This window comes from Piliocolobus tephrosceles, chromosome 8 (genome assembly GCF_002776525.5).
Source record: "Piliocolobus tephrosceles isolate RC106 chromosome 8, ASM277652v3, whole genome shotgun sequence".
Taxonomy (NCBI): Eukaryota; Metazoa; Chordata; class Mammalia; order Primates; family Cercopithecidae; genus Piliocolobus; species Piliocolobus tephrosceles.
Window position 1 is genome coordinate 89,011,605 of NC_045441.1, and position 23,613 is coordinate 89,035,217.

The window sequence follows — 23,613 nt, forward strand, 5'->3', positions numbered from 1 at the left end:
TTCTTTCTTTCTTTCTTTCTTTCTTTCTTTCTTTCTTTCTTTCTTTCCTTTTTTTTTTTTTCTATGTGGAGCTTTGCTCTTATTGCCCAGGCTGGAGTACAATGGCATGATCTCGGCTCATCGCAACCTCTGCCTCCTGGGTTCAAGCGATTCTCCTGCCTCAGCCTCCCGAGTAGCTGGGTTTACAGCCATGCACCACCACGCCTGGCTAATTATGTATTTTTAGTAGAGACAGGGTTTCTCCGTGTTGGTCAGGAGTTTCTCCATGTTGGTCAGGCCAGTCTCGAACTCACAACCTCAGGCGATCCGCCCGCCTCGGCCTCCCAAACTGCTGGGATTACAGGAGTGCAACACCGCACCCAGCCTAAATTTGAATTTCTAACTTTACTAATAAGGTTGAATGTTAACTTGCATTTTTACTAAACATTTGGGTTTCTCCCTTTCTGAAGTGCCCATTTATATGCTTTTTCCATTTTTTCTCTTTTATTTCTCTTTCTGTTGACTCGAAAAACTCTTTTGCTTCTTCTAAATATTAATTCATTCTTGAATATAAATGCCCTAAATTTCTCCTTTGATATCATGTATGTTTTTGAATATAACATGTTTTACATGTTATGGTTTTGAGTTATTTATAATGACTTTCTTTCCAGCATAACCTTGTATTAAGATTTTTTTTTCCACATTTGTTCTCCTCCACGTAGTGTGATAGGTTTCCCCGAATGAGCTTTTAAACAATTCACTGTGTCTCTACTAGGTAACCATTGGTATCATATTTCAGGTTTATACTGGAAAGTGTTTTTAATAAAATAAATTTGTATTTTTATGCTGTTATATTAGGTATATTTTCTGTAAGTAAAATAAATATATATACACATATATGTGTGTGTAAGTATAAAATTGGTCAAAGGCAGACCAGATAAATAAACAAACAAATATATAAATTGTTTTCTCTATTTCTTAACTAAAACTGATTTTTTTATTAAATCTATTCTCAAGTAAACCAATTCAAGGTCTATGTCTGTCCATTTCCTGTGAAAGTATGGAACCATATGGTTGATAGACATGGAAATAACTGCTTCTTCCTGACCAGCTACCAGATGTGCAGAGTTCTTTGTTCAATTACATTTTTTAAATATAAATTATAAAACATACTGAATCAATCTTTATGGCTAAGAATAATAAAACCATTCTCAGCAAAAATTGTGTATTTATATAGATTGCCTATAAGAGTATTTGATAGAAATGATGTATTATGCACCATCTTCCTGGTGGAGAAAATCTGGTCTGCAGACATAGAAAAAAACACAGATGGATGAAAACAATTCTGTAATCAAGATTGGATGTTGGAGGTACCCAAGTAAACTGACATGGAAAGACTAAATTGTGGAAGAACTTCAGATACAAATTTCTAAGTCATTTTATATTTTTAGGTATTTATAGTCCATGTAAGATACATTTAACTTTCTAGGTGATTTAACCTACATAATGTATGGCTCTCCAGACAGAACATGAAAACAGCTTATATTTCTGTCTTTGTAATGTGGATTTGTCATAACCAAGAGTGTGGATCAAAATTCTGAGAGGCAGTATCTCTAACATGCAAATAAACAATGTAGGACAGTTTCTATGGTAATTGTCATGATTTCATATCTTGAATCTTGACCAGTCTAGACTTTACATGTACATAATGCAGTGTTTCTCAAACTTGGATTTCTTATTATTCTTTTTATACCCTGCTTTTAAAAAATACCAAACTTGAAAAAACAAGCAACAACCAACCAACCGTAATTCTAGTGGTCAAGAATTTGTATTTATTTTTAGTTTTGCTTTTTGCTTTCTTTTCAATTACTTTCATAAACTGCTTTCTATAAGCTGGAAACTAGGCTAGATCACTTTCATATTTTCTCATGTATTATTCACTCTCACAGGAGATATAATAGAGACAACAAAGGATCACATTCAATAAGGACATTTGTATGCATATTTTTTTTTTTTTCAGGTAAAGGCAATGTACTAAGAATATCTGTGACGTAGCACTCTCATCAGTTACTAAGTGCTCCTGAAACCATGTTTGCTCTTTCTTATTCAATTATTATTGGATTTACCTGGAAGTTGTTAATATCTTTTGGATATATCTGTATGGGTATACCCCATTGCTATACATGTTTGTGCTCTATAAATGAATTAGTATGTTCTCATTTTACACTATCTTCTGAATTCTTTACTCATTATAGAATAATTCAGAAGAATAAAGAAATAGGTCTTTGCCATTTAAAAACATATGTTTGGAGAGACGAAACTTGCATGGAAAAATAATTTGAAAAGGAATATAAATAACAGCTTTTGAGCTACAAATGTAAATGGTATTGTGTTACAAAAAGAAGCAAAATACCTTCAGGGGCTATAAAGGAAGCATTTATAAAGGAAGGGAAAGTTTAGTTAAGCCTGGAAGGAAATGAAAAAACAAATGGGTTGGTAGACAGTAGAAAGGAGTTTATTTAAGGGAAAAAGAGTATGTTCAGAATAAGAGCTGGGAGTGGAAAGCAGGGTGGCGATGCAGGGGAATGGCAGCAGAAAGAATTACGAAAAGGAGGGTTTGATTCTAGTAATGTACAGGTGGCCCCCACCACCTGCCCTTAAAAGTGAAACATCTTCCTGGGCTGCTGGCATGATTTATATTAAAATGTTCATTAAATATTCACAAGAATAAAACAACACATACTTTCCTTACGCTTGTAGCTTTTATTAAAATATTGAGCCAAAATTAATTTAAAGATAAATTATAAACAAACTGATGCATCATTAAAATGTTTATTTACTGTGTGTTTTGTTTTTACTGAAATATGTATCTCTATGACTGTAAGATGAGACACAGATTGCCACATATGTGTATGTGTATCACTTTCTGCCTGTAGCTATACCATGTGATGACTCCATCCTCCCAACACTTTATTCAAGTGACCTTGAAACTTTTCATGTGTATTACTACGTGGGGATGTTGTTTCATTTTCATTTGGCTGTAACTTGTCATTAACATATTATACCCATCTTGGTTCTTTTTATCATTTGGAAACACGGCTTTGAAAGTGGCTCAGAATCTTTGATAAACATAAACACTAACACTGAGATTGATCTTTCACATGATTCCAAATATACTTTATTAATTTATATTGATTTTTGCGTCAATAAACACAATAATTTTAAAAATCCTTATTTTAAAAAAAGTTGATCTCCAGATCTCCAGAAATGCACCTCTTCCACCAACCCTAGTTTGAGAAACATTACATTAAGCAATTTTGGGATCTAGATTTAGAAAGGCAGGATCTGGTTAATGGAGCAATTCTTACTGCTCAGGCAAGAAATAGAGATCTGAGTAAGTTCTAAATCAGGATGTTGACAAAAGAAAGTGAGTTTTAAAGAGTAAATGAGTATCCATTTGTTGAAATAAGTGGGGAAAGATGACCCAAGAAATTTACTTGAAGATCTATCGTTAGATACTTGAGTGTAATGTTGCATGCTCAAGTGTATGAAGGTTAACAGGCGAAATGATGGTAATAAAGGAGAGAGGACACTTTTACAGGGGTGTGAGAAAGGCCAGTTTGGGAAGATGATGTGTAATTTAGTTATGCAGGATGAGAAGTAACCAGCTTTAAAGAAGTGTCTCGAAGCAGAGATACACACAGAGATCCTGAAACAGAATCAATCTGGGTATGAAAGAAGAAACAGAAAAAAAGGGAAGATCTGGGGAGTTTGGCATGAGATAAAGTCAAAGAAACAGTTATAAGGCATGAGAATTTAACACTGCAGCAAAAATGGTGATGAGGAAGGGATGTTTTAAGGGTCACCACTGAAGAAATGTAGACAGGAATTTGTGATAGCATATAATGAGAGAGAAATATAAATGACCAACAATTAAGGATAGGGAGACTAGAAGAATAATGATGTCATGGCCAGAAATAGGGAAGTTAGTAAATGGAGGGCAGTTTGAGTGGGAAGATACTGAATTGTACATATTAAAGGATAATGTATGTTTCTTTTAGTCAAAAACACCAAATCCATTGTTTTTTTGTTTTTAACTAACAGAAAACACAAAACAATGGATTATCTATGTGTAAGATGTACCATTTTATGGAAGCTGGCTGAAACAAAGAAATAAAAGTGCTATCGAATGGATGGAAATAAAACGTGAGATCAGTGAAGGATGGAGGATTGCATCTTGAGGCAATGAGAAATCTGTAGAAGAAACCAAGAAAGAGTAAAGAAAATAAGGACAGTATAATGGCCCATACCACACAGAAAATAAAATATGTTTAAGGAGGCAGGTTTCATCCATATCAAATGCAGCCATAAGTTTTAAAACAATGGAGGCTTACTTCAGGGTCAGTATCATGTGAGACACGGGTTGGTCACAGGTTGCAATAGATGGTAAAGTTATGGAGAACACTAGTGCTGGAATAAGTTTGTTCAGAAGCCTGGCCTGGAGGCATGAGTAAATAAGCAGAGGTACACAAAGACCTGTAAGAGTTAGTTGCCTGTAATAGTTGCTAAGGATATTCTGAGAAAAACCTATCAATAAAACAGATTGTTTCTATGTAATGAAGATGGTTTTGCTTTGAGGGTCTTCTTGGTTCCTCACTGGAGGATTTTGCTCTCGAGTTAATGGCTACAGCATTCTGCCTACCAGGACATGGTCCTGCCAAGTCAAGAGAAGCACCTACAAAAGACTTATGGAGCCTCTTTTATTAGCCCAACTAGGACACTCTGAAGCTTCTGAGTAATTAACTTACTTTACATGGCTGAAAAAAATGCCTTTGGGATGCCACATAATTTAAAAATAACATGCCTATTTCTTACTGTCCTATACTACTACATTTTGCCATCTGTTCCACAAATTGTGGTTTGTGGATGCCAGTTTCCACACCTGAGTAATCACATTGAAACTAGTCTATGCCAGGTCTGATCAAGGCAGGGAAGAGCTGAGTCTGGCATTCCTGGCCAGGACCTATCACGGGGACAAAAACATGCTTATCATTAACAGCCTTTATTGCCAAAGTGTTTGTAATTATTGCCTCTACATTTCTTTTATATTGACAAAGATGAATATTGCTTTCATTTTTGTATTCTCAAGGGTAAAATCTGTCAGCATACTGTGAATCACCTTTATACCATTATCAGAAGATCCTGGGCCATAGGAAAACATGATTGTTTTTAGTTAGATGAATGCATAGAAGAAAGGTAGAGGTAGATATTGATAGCACTGTGCAAAAACTCCTCACCTGTTTTCTTTAATCTTCACAACAATTTTTCAAGTTATTAAATTATCTCCATTTTACAAAGAAAACTAAGGCAAGAAATATACATGGAATGCCCTAAATCACACAATAAATAGTGGTGCCAACATTTGACTCTAACTCTGCTGTATGTCAAATAATTTACTCACTAGTCCAGCTATTTTTTTTTTTTTTTTTTTTTTTTTTTTGAGACGGAGTCTTGCTCTGCCGCCCGGGCTGGAGTGCAGTGGCCCGATCTCAGCTCACTGCAAGCTCCGCCTCCCGGGTCCACGCCATTCTCCTGCCTCAGCCTCCGGAGTAGCTGGGACTACAGGCACCCGCCACCTCGCCTGGCTAATTTTTTGTATTTTTAGTAGAGACGGGGTTTCACCGTGTTAGCCAGGATGGTCTCAATCTCCTGACCTCGTGATCCACCCGTCTAGGCCTCCCAAAGTGCTGGGATTACAGGCTTGAGCCACCGCGCCCGGCTAGTCCAGCTATTTGTGATAAAACATGAGCTGTTCGTTGAAAGCCTTATCTTGCTCTTGTTACTCTGAATTATAATTATTTATTTATAGAAATAACGTGAGTAATTTATTATATTAAAAACATGACAAAAGACATTTGAGCACTGAAAGTATATTAAAACTTAATATTTGCTAGACTGTCTGATCCTTTAGAGCAGGAACTGGATTTTACTTGTTTATTTTTTAATCTCCTGTAAAGGACAGCCTATGAAAATGTACGGGATGTTCACTGAATTGATCAACTGATGAATTTTTTTGTAAGAAGACAAGTGAAAGGAGTCCAGTTCTCTAAAGAGAGGTCCTTGTAGAAACATTGGCCTCTACACTCTGGAAGGCATAATATCCTGAAAGAATGTGGGAAGTGGTATTTGTTCTGTCCATGGAAAAACAAATGTTAAAAAATAAATTTTAGGAATTTTTCTTTCGCTCTTACTGTGACTGCTATACTGAAATGTATTTTCTCTCATGATTAATTGAATCATTAGGGAGAAAGCCCTCTTACTTTACAATATGGATATAAAATGATCTTGAGGTCATTGATACGAAGTGACCACCAATGTAAATATCTTCAGAATGCACACACACACACACAGATGTAATTATTTAGCATCTTTGTGTATGTATGATTTTCAGGGTTTCATTATGTGACAGTGAAAATGAAAAAACTCAAGATAGGTAGTGGAAAGGGTGACGGGTTGTTGTTTTCTCTCCTGTGTACTTCAGTGCCATTTACTTTTTTGTTCTTGCAGGTGAAGACAGATGACAGAGTGGTTAAGATGGACCTTGGTTTACTCTTCCTAAGGTTACACAAATCAGATGCTGGGACCTATTTTTGCCAGACGGTAGAGCACAGCTTTGTCCATACTGTCCGTCAAATCACCTTGGAGGTAGTGGAAGAGGAGAAAGTCGAGGATATGTTTAACAAGGACGATGAGGAGGACAGGCATCACAGGATGCCTTGTCCTGCCCAGAGTAGTGTCTCACAGGGAGCAAAACCATGGTACAAGGAATTCTTGCAACTGATCGGTTATAGCAACTTCCAGAGAGTGGAAGAATACTGCGAGAAAGTATGGTGCACAGATAGGAAGAGGAAAAAGCTTAAAATGTCACCCTCCAAGTGGAAGTACGCCAACCCTCAGGAAAAGAAGCTCCGTTCCAAACCTGAGCATTACCGCCTGCCCAGGCACACGCTGGACTCCTGATGGGGTGAGACTATCTACTGTCTTTTGAAGAATTTATATTTGGAATGTAAAAAATAAATCATCCAACTTCTTTGCATTACTTAAAAGAGATTTCTGTAATACAGGAATGACTATGAAGGTGTTATAATAAATTATTCTACATACTCGTTTGACTGGATAAATTTCACATACAATTAACTAATTTTTTAAATAAATGCATTGCTTAATGGTTTCTCATTATGTTTATCAAAAAACAATATAGCTGTAATTTTCAGTACTTGGCTGCTTTTCCGTGAAGATTATTATTTTAGTTTTGGAAGACTTAAGAGTATTAGAATATTGAAGAAAAATTGGAGAATTTTATAATCATGGTAAATATAAAACTAAATATGTTTTAATATTTCAGAATGTTTCTTTTCCACCACAATGTAAGATATGCAGAATACAAGATACTTTGTCATTCTCATGTGAACTTTCTGTACTCTTTAAGGATTTTTTTATTAGTGTTGTTTAAGTCATGAGTGTTAAGTAGCAGGTGTGTTGTGACTGCTGTAACCCATGAAAGGAAAAATGTGGTCGTTCTGAGGCTTGTGCCCTTCGTAAAATATTCATTAAAGCATACTCACAATATTTTTGCTTTATAACACAGTCTTTAAATTTCACTCACTGTGGAAAGAAAAACTAAGGTAACTTCTCAGAAAGATATCAAAGAATGTCAAATCAGATGAAGTTATAGTTAGAATTCTAACTACTGTAAAAGATTTTTGCTGCCCTCTTGTGGTAAGAAAAAGTATATTCTCACACATTTCTTTTTTCTCTACAGACGGGTATCTGTTTAGGAAAGATTTGAAAGCAGATTATCAGTAGATACATCGATACATCAAGTTCATTTGCAGAAACAAATAACTGAAATAAAAAACACATTAATCCTTATATCATACTTTAATATGAAAGTATTGTTTATAGATAATTTATTATCTCGCAGGTCAAAAATGAAGATTTTGCAGCACTGAAGATCTATTAAAGCCCCAAAGTTTAAGTTTCTAAATAATCTTCGCTGAAATCTAAAATATATTATAACAACCATGCTTTATTTGTGAAAAAGTATTAAAGTGATTTGCTCTCAAATACCAAATGTTCTTCTCTATTGTATATTAAGAGACAGAAAATTGTTTCATGAGTTCACTTAACTACTGAGATATTCAGAGCATTTTTACCTCCCTCTTAAATATTATAAAAACAATTGTATTTTTGAGAATGTTTATTTATCAAAGTATTTCCTTCTATTAAATATTTAGCAATTACTTTTCTCAAATATGAAATTTTTATAAGATGTTTTCATCTAAACAAAAATTGAAAGCAAGTGGATTACACAGGGAAACCATTATGAACATTTATTTAGATATTAATCTTAAACTGTGTTTATTTTAGTTTTCAAAGTTAGCTTATAGGTTATAGATTTCAGTAAAGTGCTGATAACTCATAATCACTTGCAATTTCATTGTAAAATTAACAAATACATAAATATTTTAAGAAAAATTTGTTCGGATAAGTCATCATGTTTCAAAATTGCAAATTTTGCAAAATTTGCATTTCAAAAGAAATGCAAATATCCTGAAAATTGACATCCTCTGAAAATTCCACTTGCTGTTTGCCTAAGAATCCACTGGAGGTCATTACTGCCATTAAATAATAACTGAAAAGACTATGGATTGAAATATATTTTTAAAAACTATATTCAGTAAGAGCCTGCTCAATTTGGAGAAATAGAACCATAAACACAGATCACAGGGGCCTTACAAAGTTTATGTCTGAACAAATAAGTCAATTCAGTACACTTTATTGAAAATAGTCTTCCATTAACACACAAGAAAGAAAGCAGGATTTTCTCCTGTATGTGAATTTTAGATTTAAAAAGTAAGGCAAGTGAGACATAAAGAGTTATCATTTTAATCACAATAGCACAGACAAGTTGTTAACAGCAATAGCAATGATAGCGATGGTGTAACTTGTAAACTAAACATTTGGTAACTGAAGCAGTAGGCAGAGGAAAATAGCTTTTCTATGACACAAGTCATATGTACATGCACTGAACAGCCGTTTGATTAAAATAAACTGATTATTAACCAGAAAAGAAACATTTTACATAAAATGCTAAAATTCATTCTAGGAAAATAAATCCAACCCAAAGAAAGTTTATACAATGCTAATTTGAAAGAAAACTGATAAGAAAACTTTGAGGGCCCAGGTCCACAATTTAGGGAGACCACTAAATTTTATATATAATTATACACAAACATACGTACATATATATACATATATATATATATAATCTTGCTTCCTGCCTGTTTATGGCAGTACTGAAGAGAACTGGGAAAGTAGAGGGAGGGAGAGAGAAAGACGAAGAAGAGAGAGAGAAATCAATTTCCAAGGGTATGTTTCATGTCCCACCATTTTTTCAGTTTCTCCCTCTCTCCCAACACATGCGTGCACACACACACACATACACACACACCCCTCACATACTATAAATCTTCACTACCCTATCAAAATACAAATATATCAATCTATGCTATTTTGTCCTTCTTGAGAATCTAAAACATACCACAAAAATATGTCGCCAGTCTTTTGTTCTGTCTAAGGTTAGAATTCATTCAAATTCAGAATCTCTTTTGAGAAACGCCCAGGCTTAGAAAATTAGAAATGGATGGATCTTCTCTGAACTCAAGGAGGGCACATACTTAGATACCTGCAAGACTTGGAGGAGTTAAGAGTTCACCCTTGATCTCACCAAATTTTCCCCATTTTTCTCTTTCTTGCAGAAGGAGAGAAACCATGCTCTCTAACATTGAGCAAAAATCATAACCACTCATCCTAGTTTCTAAGGGGCACCTCCATCTAGGGCCAGTCTTCTGCTTCTTTAGACCTTTTCATCTTTGTTACAGGAGAGGACCTGTGGATGGAAAGAGTTTTGACATAAAACAATGCCCATTCACTTGCTCCTTCAGCACAATGTCACCCATTGAGAAATAGATCCAGATTTGTTAACAAGAAAGATTTTACTTCGTGATTTGTGAGGTCTCTTCCATGTCTATAATTCTACATTGTTAATTTTTTTCTTTTGTGTGAATTACTGAATATTTCAGTTAACTTTGCTATCAACTTAGAGAAACAGGGATTAAATAAAGGATAAACACTAATAAGAGCTCTAGAAAAAATGGAACAGAAAGTCTTTGCCTGTTTAGTAAGTGGCAATTCCATATATAATTTAGAGTTTTTTTCTAATTAAAATTAAATACTTAGAATGTTTGTAATGAGTGTTCAATATTTGCTACAGGTTTTAGGGTTTTGTAAATCTTCCTAGTAATTACGAACATTTGTAAAATTTGTAAAATATAATAAATCATTTTGAGTGTTGGTGTTAAGCATGAAACAAACACAGCAGCTGTTGTCCTTAAAAATGAATTGACCTGTGACATCTGTAGCCTAATAAATATATTAAGAAAAGTACTTACTATTGTATAAATATTTTGTCTCCAGGAGAAAATGCAACACTCAAGAAGCCCATATTCTTTTTCTTACAGCAGAGCATTACACCGAGTTCCATTTTAAAGAAGGACTCATTTTTCAGGCCAAAAACTGTTGCATTTGAATCAGATATAAATAATAGATTTTCCACAAACACTCAGCTGATTGTAGCAGTGTTATTTAAGCTGGTATGTTTATTTTTGTTTTCTTGGAAGGATAGCTTTATATTTTGGCTTTCATTATAAATTGATTGTGTTCTGCTTGTGTTTAAATGGCTTAGTTATAAGCTAGAGCACTATATGGGAGTGCTCTTTTCTGTATGGTATCCTTTTATTTGCTTAGCTGGGTTCATAACAGTGTGTGCCATATTCTTTCTTTTCACTGATTCTAAGCCATGAGACTTATTATCATCTGGTGGCAAGCTGCAGGACCCATTAACAGTGTGTCTCTTTGACTATAATGTAGATCTGCTACTACGCACTACGTAATTTGTCTGTACCATTATGTACAATCTCTATTTGGCTCAACTTCGATGAAAAAGAAATAAATATTTGCTAAACTCTCAAGTGTCGTCTGGGGAGCATTTTCTAAGTTTCTGTCAACTGAACTCAAGTTTTTTATATTAAGCCTATATGTAAACATACAATGCCAGACTACCACTGGGTTTTGGGTTTTTTTTTTTTTTTTTTAGAAGTTAGAAAAGAATTCAGTTTTCTTTCCTGTGATATTTATAAACCAACTTTCCTACAGAGGAAAAAGTCTGTTAACCTCATTACCTTGCAGCCATTGGGTTTATTTATGCAACCCTGTGTTGCTAGGACCAGCAGCCAGAAATTCCTTTCAAAGTTTCATCATCCAGATAAGAGATATGAAAAATGAAAGATTTTAGAATGGTAACTAGTTGAATATTTACGATTTTTGCAAGCCTCAAGTTCTAGCTTAATGTATCTGAATTGCTATTTTCTCTGTTATTTTTATAAGAACTTGGGAAGGTCATTTAAATGAAGTGTGGTGTTAAGTAAACTTCTGGGGGTGCATTTTGTTTTTGAGGCAAATTTTATTGTATTGGTAAGTAATTAGTTACAATGTTTTAAAAGAAAAAACTGGCAGCAGCTCATGGAGTGTGTCTCTGGCAGCTTTCTGGTGTGACAATGACATTAATGGTAGTTGTTTATCATATTTCAACCTTGCATTCATTTATAATATAGGCCTACTTTTAGTATAGTATTTGATGAACTAATTGAAACTGTTCTTAGACACATTTTCAGTCTTTAGTCAAAGGAAGAAGAGAGACAGTTATGGTAACTAGAAATCTGTTGCTTACTATTCAAAGGAAACAAAAGTATCCACCCATCTTTTTATTCAAAAATGGTAAGCCAGGCGCTGAACCAGGCACTGTATAAACTATAGAAATGTTAATAATCCCATTATTACACAGATAAACAAAAATTAAATCATATTTTTGGAGAATATGTTTGCAGTGTTTATTGGAAAAAAAATCCCAAATCTTCATTTTACTTTATAGTACATGAAATGCAACAACAGCGTAGTTTAATACAAGAATTTATGCTTTCAGAAGTACAGTTAGTATACACAGGGGATTTGGTCCAGGGCTCCCATGTGTACCAAAATTCATGAATACTCAAGTCTTAAGGTCACCCCTGTGAATTCAAATACAAGAAAAGTCCCTCACTCTGTGTATATGGGTTTCATATCTTATAAATACTTTATTTTCCATCTGCATTTGGTTGAAAACAATTCAAATATACATGTGCCTTTGCAGTTCAAACCAGCGTTGTTCAGGAATCAACTGAACTTCTAATTATGAATATTGAGACTCCTGGTCAGGATGGCATTTAGAAGTCAGGCTTGGATTCAGAGGAGTTGCAATAATGTAGTAATAATAAATGATATATAAAAAGATAAATAATTTAATAAAAAAGAAAGAGACCAACATAGAAGCCTAACATCTTTATGACTCTGCCCTACATTTGCCTCCTTCTCAGCCATTTTTACCCAACAGCCAAAGTCATCTTTCTACCACAGATTTGATCCTTTTATAACTCTACTTGAAGCCATTCAATGGCTTTTGCATGGTTGATATGGTTTATTAACCAGCAATGGAACAGAAATGCAAGGCAGTGATTGGGCTTGAAGCCAAAACTCTGGACATGTGTTCAGCAGAAGATAATGGTAGCAGGAAACCCAGATCCTGCTCAATGAGAGGAATACACATGATAGATGCCAGGTGAAATGTTAGGGCTTTTCACCACTTTGGGCAGATACAGAAGCCTGGAATCTGGGTACCTACCATTGCCTGGGGTTTTGTCATATAGGAGCTCATGTAAAGCCATCTAAGGCTAGGACACAGACTCATTGCAGGTCCCAGGATTGACTTATCCCCTTTTTCCTCTTCACTTCTCTTCATGACCTGGGATCCCTGGAGCATGAGACTCCCAAGTCATCTCAGTACTGGAGCCTAGAATAGCCAAAGAACCTTTTCTGGTTTAGTAGCCCTGAGGTGGGGATAAGGAGGTGGAAGCAAAAGTAAAAGCTACAGGCAAAGTACTATAGACTGAATTCTGTCACGTCTCCCTGGTCACCCCCAATTCACATGCTGAAGTCCTACCCCTTAATGCGGTAGTATTTGGAGATGGAATTTGGGGAGGGTAATTATGGTTAGATGAGGTCATGAGAATGGGGACCTCGTAGAATTCGTAGCTTTATAAGAAGAGGCAGGGAGGTGGATAGACAGAGAGAGAGAGAGAGAGAGAGAGAGAGAGAAGCCTGGAAGGGTAACATCTGCAAATCAGGAAGATGGCCCTCACCAGGAACCAAATCTGCTGGTACCTTGATCTTGGACTTCCCAGCCTCCACAACTATGAGAAATGTGTCTGTTGTTTAAAGCACCCAGTCTATGGCATTTGTTATAGCAGCCCAGGCAGATTAATACACACAAGAAAGCACAGAGAAAGGTGGGGAGATTAAGCATAAACAGAATACTTGAACCCACAAACAAAATATTTCAAAACATTTCAAGATATTCAAAGTTAAGTAAATAATAATATTCAGGAAAAGTGATGAAAAGGAGCCTCAGGTATGACGTTCTGAAAGCCCATAGCTTTTATTAATTCTTAAAAGGATAATTGGCCCAAAGGTCAAGAACAACTGTACTAATACAATTTATCACATTATAAATTAAGACCTATGACCAATGATGTTAAACAACTTCTTAAAGGTAAAAAGAAGATGCAGAATGAGAAGAGAAAATAATTTTGTTCATCAAATGTTGTGCATTCTTGTAAAGAACACACTGTATGTCTTATAAGATGAAATTTAACATAAAATACTGTGTATGTCCTGGCGGAGCCTTAGAGTGTGACTATAATCAGAATGAAAATTTGTATTCATTGCAGTAATCTATAGATCTCTTGGTTCATTGCTCCTAAAGCCCAAGATGAAAACATAAAGTTCACTGCTTTAGCTGAATAAAAGAATAGATGAATGAGTGGATGAAGAATGAACAAATTAGTCAGAGGATAACATCATTTAGATTCAAGTAACAAAATACAAATAAGAAGTTATTTAAATGAAGAGGATAAGTATTCCCTAATGTAACTAGAAATCCAAAAGAAGGCAGTCTCAGGGCTAGTTAATTCGGTGACCAGAGGAACATTTTCCAAAGCTCAGGTAATTTCCATATTTCCTGTCTGCTGTCCTGTGAGTTGGCTTTGTCCTCAGGCAGGTGCTCTAGATATCTACTTTTTACACCCAAACAGGTACAAATGGTAGTACTTAAGATTATCTGCACATCTTCTACCCCAACCACACCAAAGCCCCACAAGACTTTACCAGGATTGGGTAAATACCCATATCAGGAAATCTGGAAAAGCTCATTTCTAATCTTATGATAGAAGACAAAGTATACCTGTAAGAAAGAGAGCGGGAGAGACAGCTGTTCGTTAGAAAAATGGCAAAATCAGCTACAGACATCACCTATTGAGGTAGCAAAAAGTAGGTGGAAAACCAACATTTAAATTAAAATAAGTAACACTGGTGTGGGATAGGCTTTTCCTACTTCCTGAACTGAAAATTTAGAGAATTAACTCCCAACTTAAGAATCCAAGTTTTGACCAAATACTATGCTCAGACAGTGTTAAAAATATCAGGGTTTTTTTTTTTTTTTTTTTTTTTTGGTAAATTCTACATGTTTGAAATTCTGCTGCAATAGTTTGTGAGGAAGTAATATTTGAGTGTGCTTTCTGAAGATAGGTTAATCATGGATAGATTCATTATGAATAATTACAACAAAATCGGGAAAATATGGAGACCACAAAGAGTATTCAGTTACATTTTACAAGACATAAAAAGACCGTACATTTTTTTCTTGTTGTGCAATCTTTGAAGAACAGATGGCAAAAGTGGGGACACTTCAGGAGCACTCTTAGAACATCTGTTCCTGTCACTGTTAGGAAATTTAGTCTCATGGACTACAAAGCAAAATCTCCAGAATGTGTGAAAGGAGGCCCGGCCTGAGCCAGAAGATCAGAGCTCTAGTTCTCATTTTGATAAAACTAGAAAAACCTCTTTGTTTCTTTGCTTCCAAACATGTAAAATATATTTCAGCTTCCAAATACGTGAAATGAGGTGGTTGGACCAGATGATTTTGAAACGCATACCATTTATAACATTGTTTCATCCTTTAAAATGAGATTTCAAGGAAAAGACCATGTTCAAATATCTTCTGCAGAAAAATCCAACACTTTAGTATGGAGACCAAATTGCCTTTTCTTTAATTTTTTTACAAGTGTATTGATGTACAATTGATGTGAAAGAAAATGCACAAATTTAAAATATATGATGTGGTAAATTTTGACTTATCTATACATCTGTGAACCCACCACTGTCAAAATAATAAATATATCTATTATCTCCAAAGCTTCCTGGGCGCTTTTAGTTTCTCTTTCCACTTCCTCATCCACTACCCAGGAAACCACTCATCTGTTTTCTGACACTATTGATTAGTTTGCATTTTATATAATCATATATATAGAAACATACAGTTTGTCCTCTGTTTGCCTAGCTTCTTTAACTCAACATCATTCTTTCCAAATTCTTCCATATTTTTTAGTTTCCCAATAGTTTACTCATTTTTATTACTGAGCAGGATTCTACTATAATGGATATAGAAAATTTTGATGGACATTTTAGTTGTTTCCAGTTTTTGTCTATTGCAAATAAAGCTACTTTGAACGTGTGCAAGTAATTACATGGACATACATTTATTTCTCTTGGGTAAATACTTAGGAAGGGAATTTTCAAATTGTGTAGTTGATGGTTATTTAACTTTCAAAGAAGCTACCAAATAGTTTTCCAAAGTGATTATACAATTTCACATTTTCACCAGCAGTGAATGAAAGTTCTATTTCTTGTGTATCCTCCCTAACACTTGATATATTGTCTTTTTAATTTTAGCCATTCTATTCAGTATGAAGTGACATCTCATGGTGACTTTTTTTTTTCTTTTTGAGATGGAGTCTTTCTCTGTCATCCACGCTGGAGTGCAGTGGCTCTATCTTGGCTCACTGGAAGTTCCATCTCCCAGGTTCAAGCGATTTTCCTGCCTCAGCCTCCCAAGTAGCTGAGATTGCAGGCATGTGTCACCAGGTCCGTCTAATTTTTTGTATTTTTATTACAGATGGGGTTTTGCCACGTTGACCAGGCTGGTCTCGAATTCCTGTCCTCAAGTGATCCACCCACCTCGGCCTCCCCAAGTGGTGGGATTACAGGCATGAACCACTATGCCCAGCCCTCATGGTGACTTTCAGTTTGCATTTTCCAAATGACCGATGATGCTGAGCATCTTTTCATGTCTTCTTTGGGGCCATGACTGCTCAAATGTTTTGCCTATTTTTACTGAATTGTTGATCTTCTTTTTATTAAATTGTAAGTGCTCTTAATACAATTCAGATGCAAGGCTTTTGTGAGATAAAGGTTGTATAAACTTTTCAGTCTATGGGTGTTTTTGTTCACTTTGGTAACAATGTCTTATGAACAGCAATATTTTTTATAAATCTGATTTACTGACATTTCAAACTTTTTTTGAGTTTAAGAATTTTTTGCTATCCAGAATATTACTAAGATTTCCACAATACTTCATTCTAAACATTTTCTAGTATTAGTTCTTACATTTATATCTATAACTAATTTTGTATATGCTGAAAAGTAAGTGTCAAGATTTATTTCTTTTCATGTGGCTATCTAATCATTTGTTGAAAAATAATTCTCCTGTTGAAATTTTCTTGGCACGTTTTGATGAAGGTAATCAGCTGTTTAAAAAAAAAAAAAAAAAAAAAAAACGGTTAGGTTGGCTGAACCAGGCTAACCTCCCATGCTTGATGGTATATCCCCGTCCCAAAATGTGAAACATTTTGAAAATATGAAAGTCGGCCGGGCGCGGTGGCTCAAGCCTGTAATCCCAGCACTTTGGGAGGCCAAGACGGGCGGATCACGAGGTCAGGAGATCGAGACCATCCTGGCTAACCCGGTGAAATCCCGTCTCTACTAAAAAAGTACAAAAAAACTAGCCGGGCGAGGTGGCGGGCGCCTGTAGTCCTAGCTACTCCGGAGGCTGAGGCAGGAGAATGGCGTAAACCCAGGAGGCGGAGTTTGCAGTGAGCTGAGATCCGGCCACTGCACTCCAGCCTGGGCGACAGAGCGAGACTCTGTCTCAAAAAAAAAAAAAAAAAAAGAAAATATGAAAGTCTTTTGCTCTAGTTTTTAAAATTATGTCAAATAATGATGCCTTTGATTTATTATACACATTTCTTTAAAATGCAAATGACTTAAGAATTGAGTGAGCTGGAACTCATGTAGGCAGTATCAGATCAAGCTAACAGCTGGGGTCACTTGAACTTCTAAGAGGACATTTTTGATTGGGGAGGCGGCAGAGGAAACAAGTAGAAGAAAATTATAAATAGGTGTTTGGCCTTTTAGAATAGAACACTTCTAGGGAAAATTAAGGTCTAGGTTGCTTTGCTTAATAAACTTTATCTATGAACCATTCTAGCTACAATTGTCACCATGGCAAACTCCATTTCTTGTACTCATTTTCCTCTTTACACTTTTGCTATTGGTGGTACCTTTCCCTAAATCATATTTATCTTTCAAAATCATATCTTTTTTTAAGATTGTGAAGGCTTATGTCTAGGTAAGAAATAATCCAGGACCTTGCCTTAAAGGAAAACAATATAGAAGTAAAGTAAGCCAAATGGGACCTGTTTACTAGGGCAAAGAGCTGGAAGCCACCACAGTCAGGGCAGTCAGACAACCCCACAGGCTAAACAAGTATCAGGATCTTCCTTACTTGTAGGGCATAGCTCAACATTTTGGCTGTGTCTAGTTTAAAACTAACACAGAGTGTTAGAAAAATAAAGGAGAAAGGTGCGCCTAGGGGTAAGGAAAAAGAAGCTAGGAGTTAGTACAAGGATATCATACAATATTCCTTATGTTTCTTTGGCCCTTTATTCAGGAAAAGGGATACAATTTAAATGTGCTTTCTACAACCCCTTTATGTCTCCTATTGTTCACTTCCTGAGTTCTCTGATGCCCATGCCTTCTTTTTTCTGCGTTTGGGACCTCCACTCTCAGAAACCTAGTTAATATAGCTGAAGTATTTCAGGGACATATCAGCTAAAAAGATTCTTATGGGCTCTCAAAGTAATCCAATAGCTGTTTATAACATTATTTTCTTAGGGGTAGTACTTTTTGACTTAAACTATTTTGCAAAGGAATGCAACTTGCTCCTTTGGGCATGGGTTTGAAGGCTTTCCTATGTTATATCATCATAAAATGTCATCTAAATTCTCAAAGATTTAATTATATGCAAAATGATCTTAATGCTAACATATTTTACTGCAATGTCACCTTCAACAATTTGAAATTCTTATTTGGTTAGTATGTGCTTTATTAACCTGTGTATTATAATGACTAGAATAATATGTCAAATATAAACTCATTTCTAAAAGTTGTGCATCAGTGGAAGTTTAGTCTACCATTTTTATTCTGTCAGGAGTGTTATTGTAAGTATATTCTTGGTAGCAAATTGAAAATAAGTTAGAGTTTATTTTAAAGTGTGAGAATGTCTCATTTCTTCAATTAATTAATTCAATTTATAGAATACACACATTGGAACACTGTAAATTTATTCCAGTTTGTCACATTCTATAGGTAGAGAAGCAGTCAAAGCATTTCTAAACAGGAAACTTCAAAACTTCATTCATTTTGCCACATTTTATGATATAGCCCAATATAGCCAAAGAATACTACAGAATGTTTTCAGAGAATCCATAAATGAGAAACGAACACACTTTATTGAGGAGATCACTATTTGTTATGCTAAATATATTTCTTCATTATCTAAGCTTGAGGCATATGGTAGATATTATATTCCATACAGTACAAGGCTTTCTTTGTATTATGTAAAAATTATTTCTGCATCAAAGGACTGTCTCAATGCAGGCTTTTAATAGCAATCTTCTGCCTCATGTCATTCTCCTTCTAATCCTTTTGGCATATGTAAGTATAGATATATTTTTAATTGAAGAAACTTCTTCAAATTCTATCATGAATTATCCTTTAAAAAACCCTCCAAAAGCTCTACTTTTTGTACAGAATGAAACAAAAACTTCTTTGCTGACATTCAAGGCTCCTGCGTTACCTTTCATGTGTTGTATGCTATAAACCAACTGAGAAAACTCGCGATTACATTTAGCTAATTTTACTTTTTTACCTTGTTATCCTCATCTCCTGGCGTGTTACAAGATAGAGACACAAATCTATTCACATTGCAATGCAGACAGGCAGAGAAAACATGATTTATTTACTGTCTATGTCAATGCCTGGGTATTTTTAACAAGCTTCCCAAACCTAGATATTAGGAAAAACACTTGTTAGCACTTTCAATTACAATTTAGTACGATGACATAACTTTGACAGTCCTTTCAGTTTGGTCTCAATCCCTTTTGCTCACTAATGCTCAGTCTCAGATGGCCAAGTGCTGTCTCAATCCAAGTTCTCTCAGGAGCACCCAGGGATATGTGGGAAGGAAGACTTACGTGATCATGTGTCATTGTGAATGACTGTGTTTTTGTGTCCAAGTCATGCCTTAGGGTGTCCTTGGCATCCCAGAGTCTTCAGCTGAATTACAATGCCAAACATTTTCTCTCATGATCTCGATGACTCAACCCGCAAAATCTCTGGGAATAAGTTACTCTAAGATGTCTATGCCCCTCACTCAATGTTCAGCCCAAAGAATCTACTTGTAGTACTTCATTGCCTCTTCTGATGAGTTAACTGCCAGTATCTTGAGCTTCCTTTTACTTTTCTCCACAGAAGGTACAAGAACTTCTGGTAATCTTCTTCAATTCATGGAGAATCATGTGCATTTTATGAGTTAAAGTCCCGACTCCTGTCCACTTAACTTCCCACTGTGCCACTAGGTTTCTTTAGTGAGACCTAGTCCCAAGTTGATGTATGGATCATTTATAAGGCAATCTTTTCCATTTCTTTTATATGGGGTACGGATTCTTCTACTTGCCCAAACCTCTTCTAATTACTTATCTTTTATGGCTTGGGGCTTTAAAGCCATGGAGAGGGAGAATGTTTCAATACCTAGGATTATACCCTACTTAGAAGTTACTAAGCTAGTCTGTTACGTTACTAATACAGGTGTTGTCAGAAGACACAAAGTTCTCAGACCAGACACAAAGGAATAATAACATAACAAGCAGCAGGAATATCATGCTGGGACTGGTTTCTCTTGTCACCTAAGTTCTATGGAAGTGAAAAAAAAAAATGGCTGAGGTAAATACTGAACACACAATGGACTGGATTCACAGCTGATAACATTAACCTTAGGGAATCTGCTGTTTTTATATTAAGCAATGTCTTTCTTCTGTAGAAATAATTTATGTCATCTTTCTAGATTTCTTGCAGTCAGTATAACCCTGAGAGGTGTCCCAACTAGGCATATATTAGTTTTGGCATTCTTGCCACATCCAGCAAGAATATGCAGGGATATTCATGTCCCATAATGGATTGACTCTCCCAACAGAATGTTCATGTATGCTCCTGACACTCTGCTGTCCTATATCTATATTCTGTTCACAATTTCCCAGGCCATAAAGAATGAGATTTTCATTTCTTATCCTATACAATATTCTCCTTCTTTCTCAGGAATCCCTTATGCTAAGACTTTACATCAGATAGGATTATCTTCCCTGCGCCATAGAATGCGTTCTCAGACATCCTTCCATAATTAGCTCTTGAAAACTTCAATAGGAGTGGAATCAGTGCAGGTTCTTCAGGAAGCAGACACCAGGATGGAATCAAAATTGCAAAAGTGTGATTGAAAGGAATGCTTATAAAAAATAAAGGGAAGAGTGAGGAGAGGTGGCCAGATAAATACCTTAAGAGCATGATACAGTTCTGACACTTATGAGAGGAATAGAGGTGGCAAAGAATATATGGGAAGAAGGCTCTCTGACTGTGATGTACCTCAAATAAAGTCTCAAGTGCCCAGTGGGGAGTTTATCCTACCCTCTCATGATGAAAATTCTCAAAAAATTACATAGAGAAGGGACTTATCTCAATACAATAAAAGCCATACACAAAAAATCCACAGCTAACATCGTACTCAACAGTGAAAACCCCAAACCTTTTCTTTTAAGATCTGGCGCAAGGCAAGAATGCCCAGTCTCACCACTTCTATTCAATCTTACACTGGAAATCCTGGATAGAACAATTAGGCAAGAAAAATAAATGAAAGTCATTCATATAAATCGAAAAGAAAGAAGAAAAATGATCTCTGCTTGCAGATGGCATGATCTCATATGTAGAAATCTCTAAAAATCCACAGAAATGAATCATTAGAATTAATAAATTTGGTGAAGTTATAGAAAATAAAATCAACCCACAAAACTCAGGTGTGTTTATATACACCAACAAAAAGCTATATGAAAAAGATACTAACACTCACAGTTACAATAGCGTCAAAAGGAATATAATAAAATAATGCAAAAAATAAAATACAGTTTCAGTTATGCAAGTTGAGTAAATTTTGGAAGTCTAATGTATAATAATGTGACTATAGTTAAAAATGTATTTTATATTTAAAATTTGCAAAGAGTAGATGATAAGTGTTCTCAGCATACACACACACACACATACATACACAAAGGTAACTATGTGAGGTGATGAATATGTTAATAAGCCTGATTGTGGTATTTTACAATGTATACATACATTAAAGTATTAAGCTGTACACTTTAAATATATACAGTTTTGTCATCTATACTTCAATAAAGTTGGAAAACAAAAAAGAAAGGAAATGCTTAGGATTACACATAACCAAGAAGGTGGAAGACTTGTATACTGAAAACTATGAAGCACTGGTAAAAGAAACTGAAGTAGACACAAATAAATGGAAAGACCTCCAATGCTCATAGATTGGAAGAATTAATACTGTTAAACTACCTATATTAGTCAGACTAATCTTTAGATTCACTACAAGCCTTATCAAAATCCCAAAGACACTTTTAATGGAAACAGACAAAAACAATTCTAAAATTCATATGCAACCACAAAAGACTCAGAATAACCAAAGCAATTTTGAGTGAGAATAAAGCTGGAGATGTCACATTTCCAGATTCTAAAATATATGGTAAAGTTATAATAATCAAAACAGTACGCTCCTGGTATAAAACAGCCATACAGACAATGGAACAGAATAGAAAGCCCAGAAGTAAAGTCATTTATGTATGGTCAGTTAATTTTCGACAATGATGCCATGAATGCACAATGGGGAAAGGACGATAGTTTCTTCAATAAATGGTGTTGGGAAATTCTATGTCTATATCTAAAAGAACAAAATTAGATCCTTATTTTATACCATACACAAAAATTAACTCAAAAGAATTAAAGATTTTTAACATAAGATCTGAAGCAGTAAAACTCCTAGAAAAAAAAATAGGGGAACATCATCTTGACATTGGTCGTGAGAATGATTTCTTGAATATGACACCCAAAACACACGCAACAAAAGCAAAAATAAGTAAGTGGTACTACATCAAACTTAAAATATTTCACACAGCAAAGGAAACAATCAACAGAGTGAAAAGGCAACCTACGGAATGGTAGAAAAATTGTAAAGTGTGTATATGATAAAGAATTAATTTCCAAAATATTTAAGGAACTCCTACAACTCAGCAACAACAACAACAAATCAACTTGGGCAAGGATATGAATGGACATTTCTCCAAAAGAGGCATCCAGATAGCGAACATGTACATAAAAATTTGCTCAACAGCACTAATTGTCATGGAAATGTAAATCAAAACCACAATGAGATATCATTTCATACCTATTAGCATGGCTATTATTAAAAAAAAAACAAAAGATAACAAGTGCTGGCAAGGTTGTGGAGAAGTTGCAACCTTTGTACACTGATAGTGGGAATATAAAATGGTACAGTCATGACAAAAAGCAGTGTGGGGGTTCCTCAAAAAATTAAGAATAGAACAACCATATGATCCAGCCTATACTCACTTTCTGCATATATTTCCAAGAGAATTGAAATCAGAATCTTGAAGGGATATTGGCACTCCCAAATTCATTGCAGTCTTATCCACAATAGCCAAGATATGGAAACAACCTGAATGTCCATCAATGCACGGGACAATATAGAAAACATCATATATATGTATTCAATAGAATATTATTCAGCCTTGAAAAAGAAGGAAATCTTGCCATGACCTGGAGGACATTAATGCTAAGTGAAAGAAACCACATGTAGAGGACATATACTACATGATTCCTCTTCTTTGAGGCAACTAAAATGTCAAACATATAGAAGCAGACCATAGAATGGTGGAGCTGGGAGCAAGATGGCCGAATAGGAACAGCTCCAGTCTCCATTTCCCAGCGCGAGCGACACAGAAGACCGGTGATTTCTGCATTTTCAACTGAGGTACTGGGGTCATCTCACTCGGGAGTGCCGGACAATCCGTGTGGGTCAGCTGCTGCAGCCTGACCAGCGAGAGCTGAAGC

The 23,613-nt window shown here is 35.4% G+C and overlaps 1 protein-coding gene across 2 annotated transcripts in view; it reads left to right on the forward strand.

Moving 5' to 3' along the window:
• SEMA3E (semaphorin 3E) overlaps positions 1-8,106 on the forward strand; it is a 278,691-nt gene extending 270,585 nt beyond the window's left edge. For both annotated transcript variants that reach the window (XM_023226663.1, XM_023226664.1), the window contains exon 17: positions 6,547-8,106. In XM_023226663.1, the coding sequence (XP_023082431.1) occupies positions 6,547-6,999 (453 nt within the window). In that variant the 3' untranslated portion in view covers positions 7,000-8,106. The remainder of the gene's footprint in view (positions 1-6,546) is intronic.
• The last annotated feature ends 15,507 nt before the right edge of the window (positions 8,107-23,613 follow it).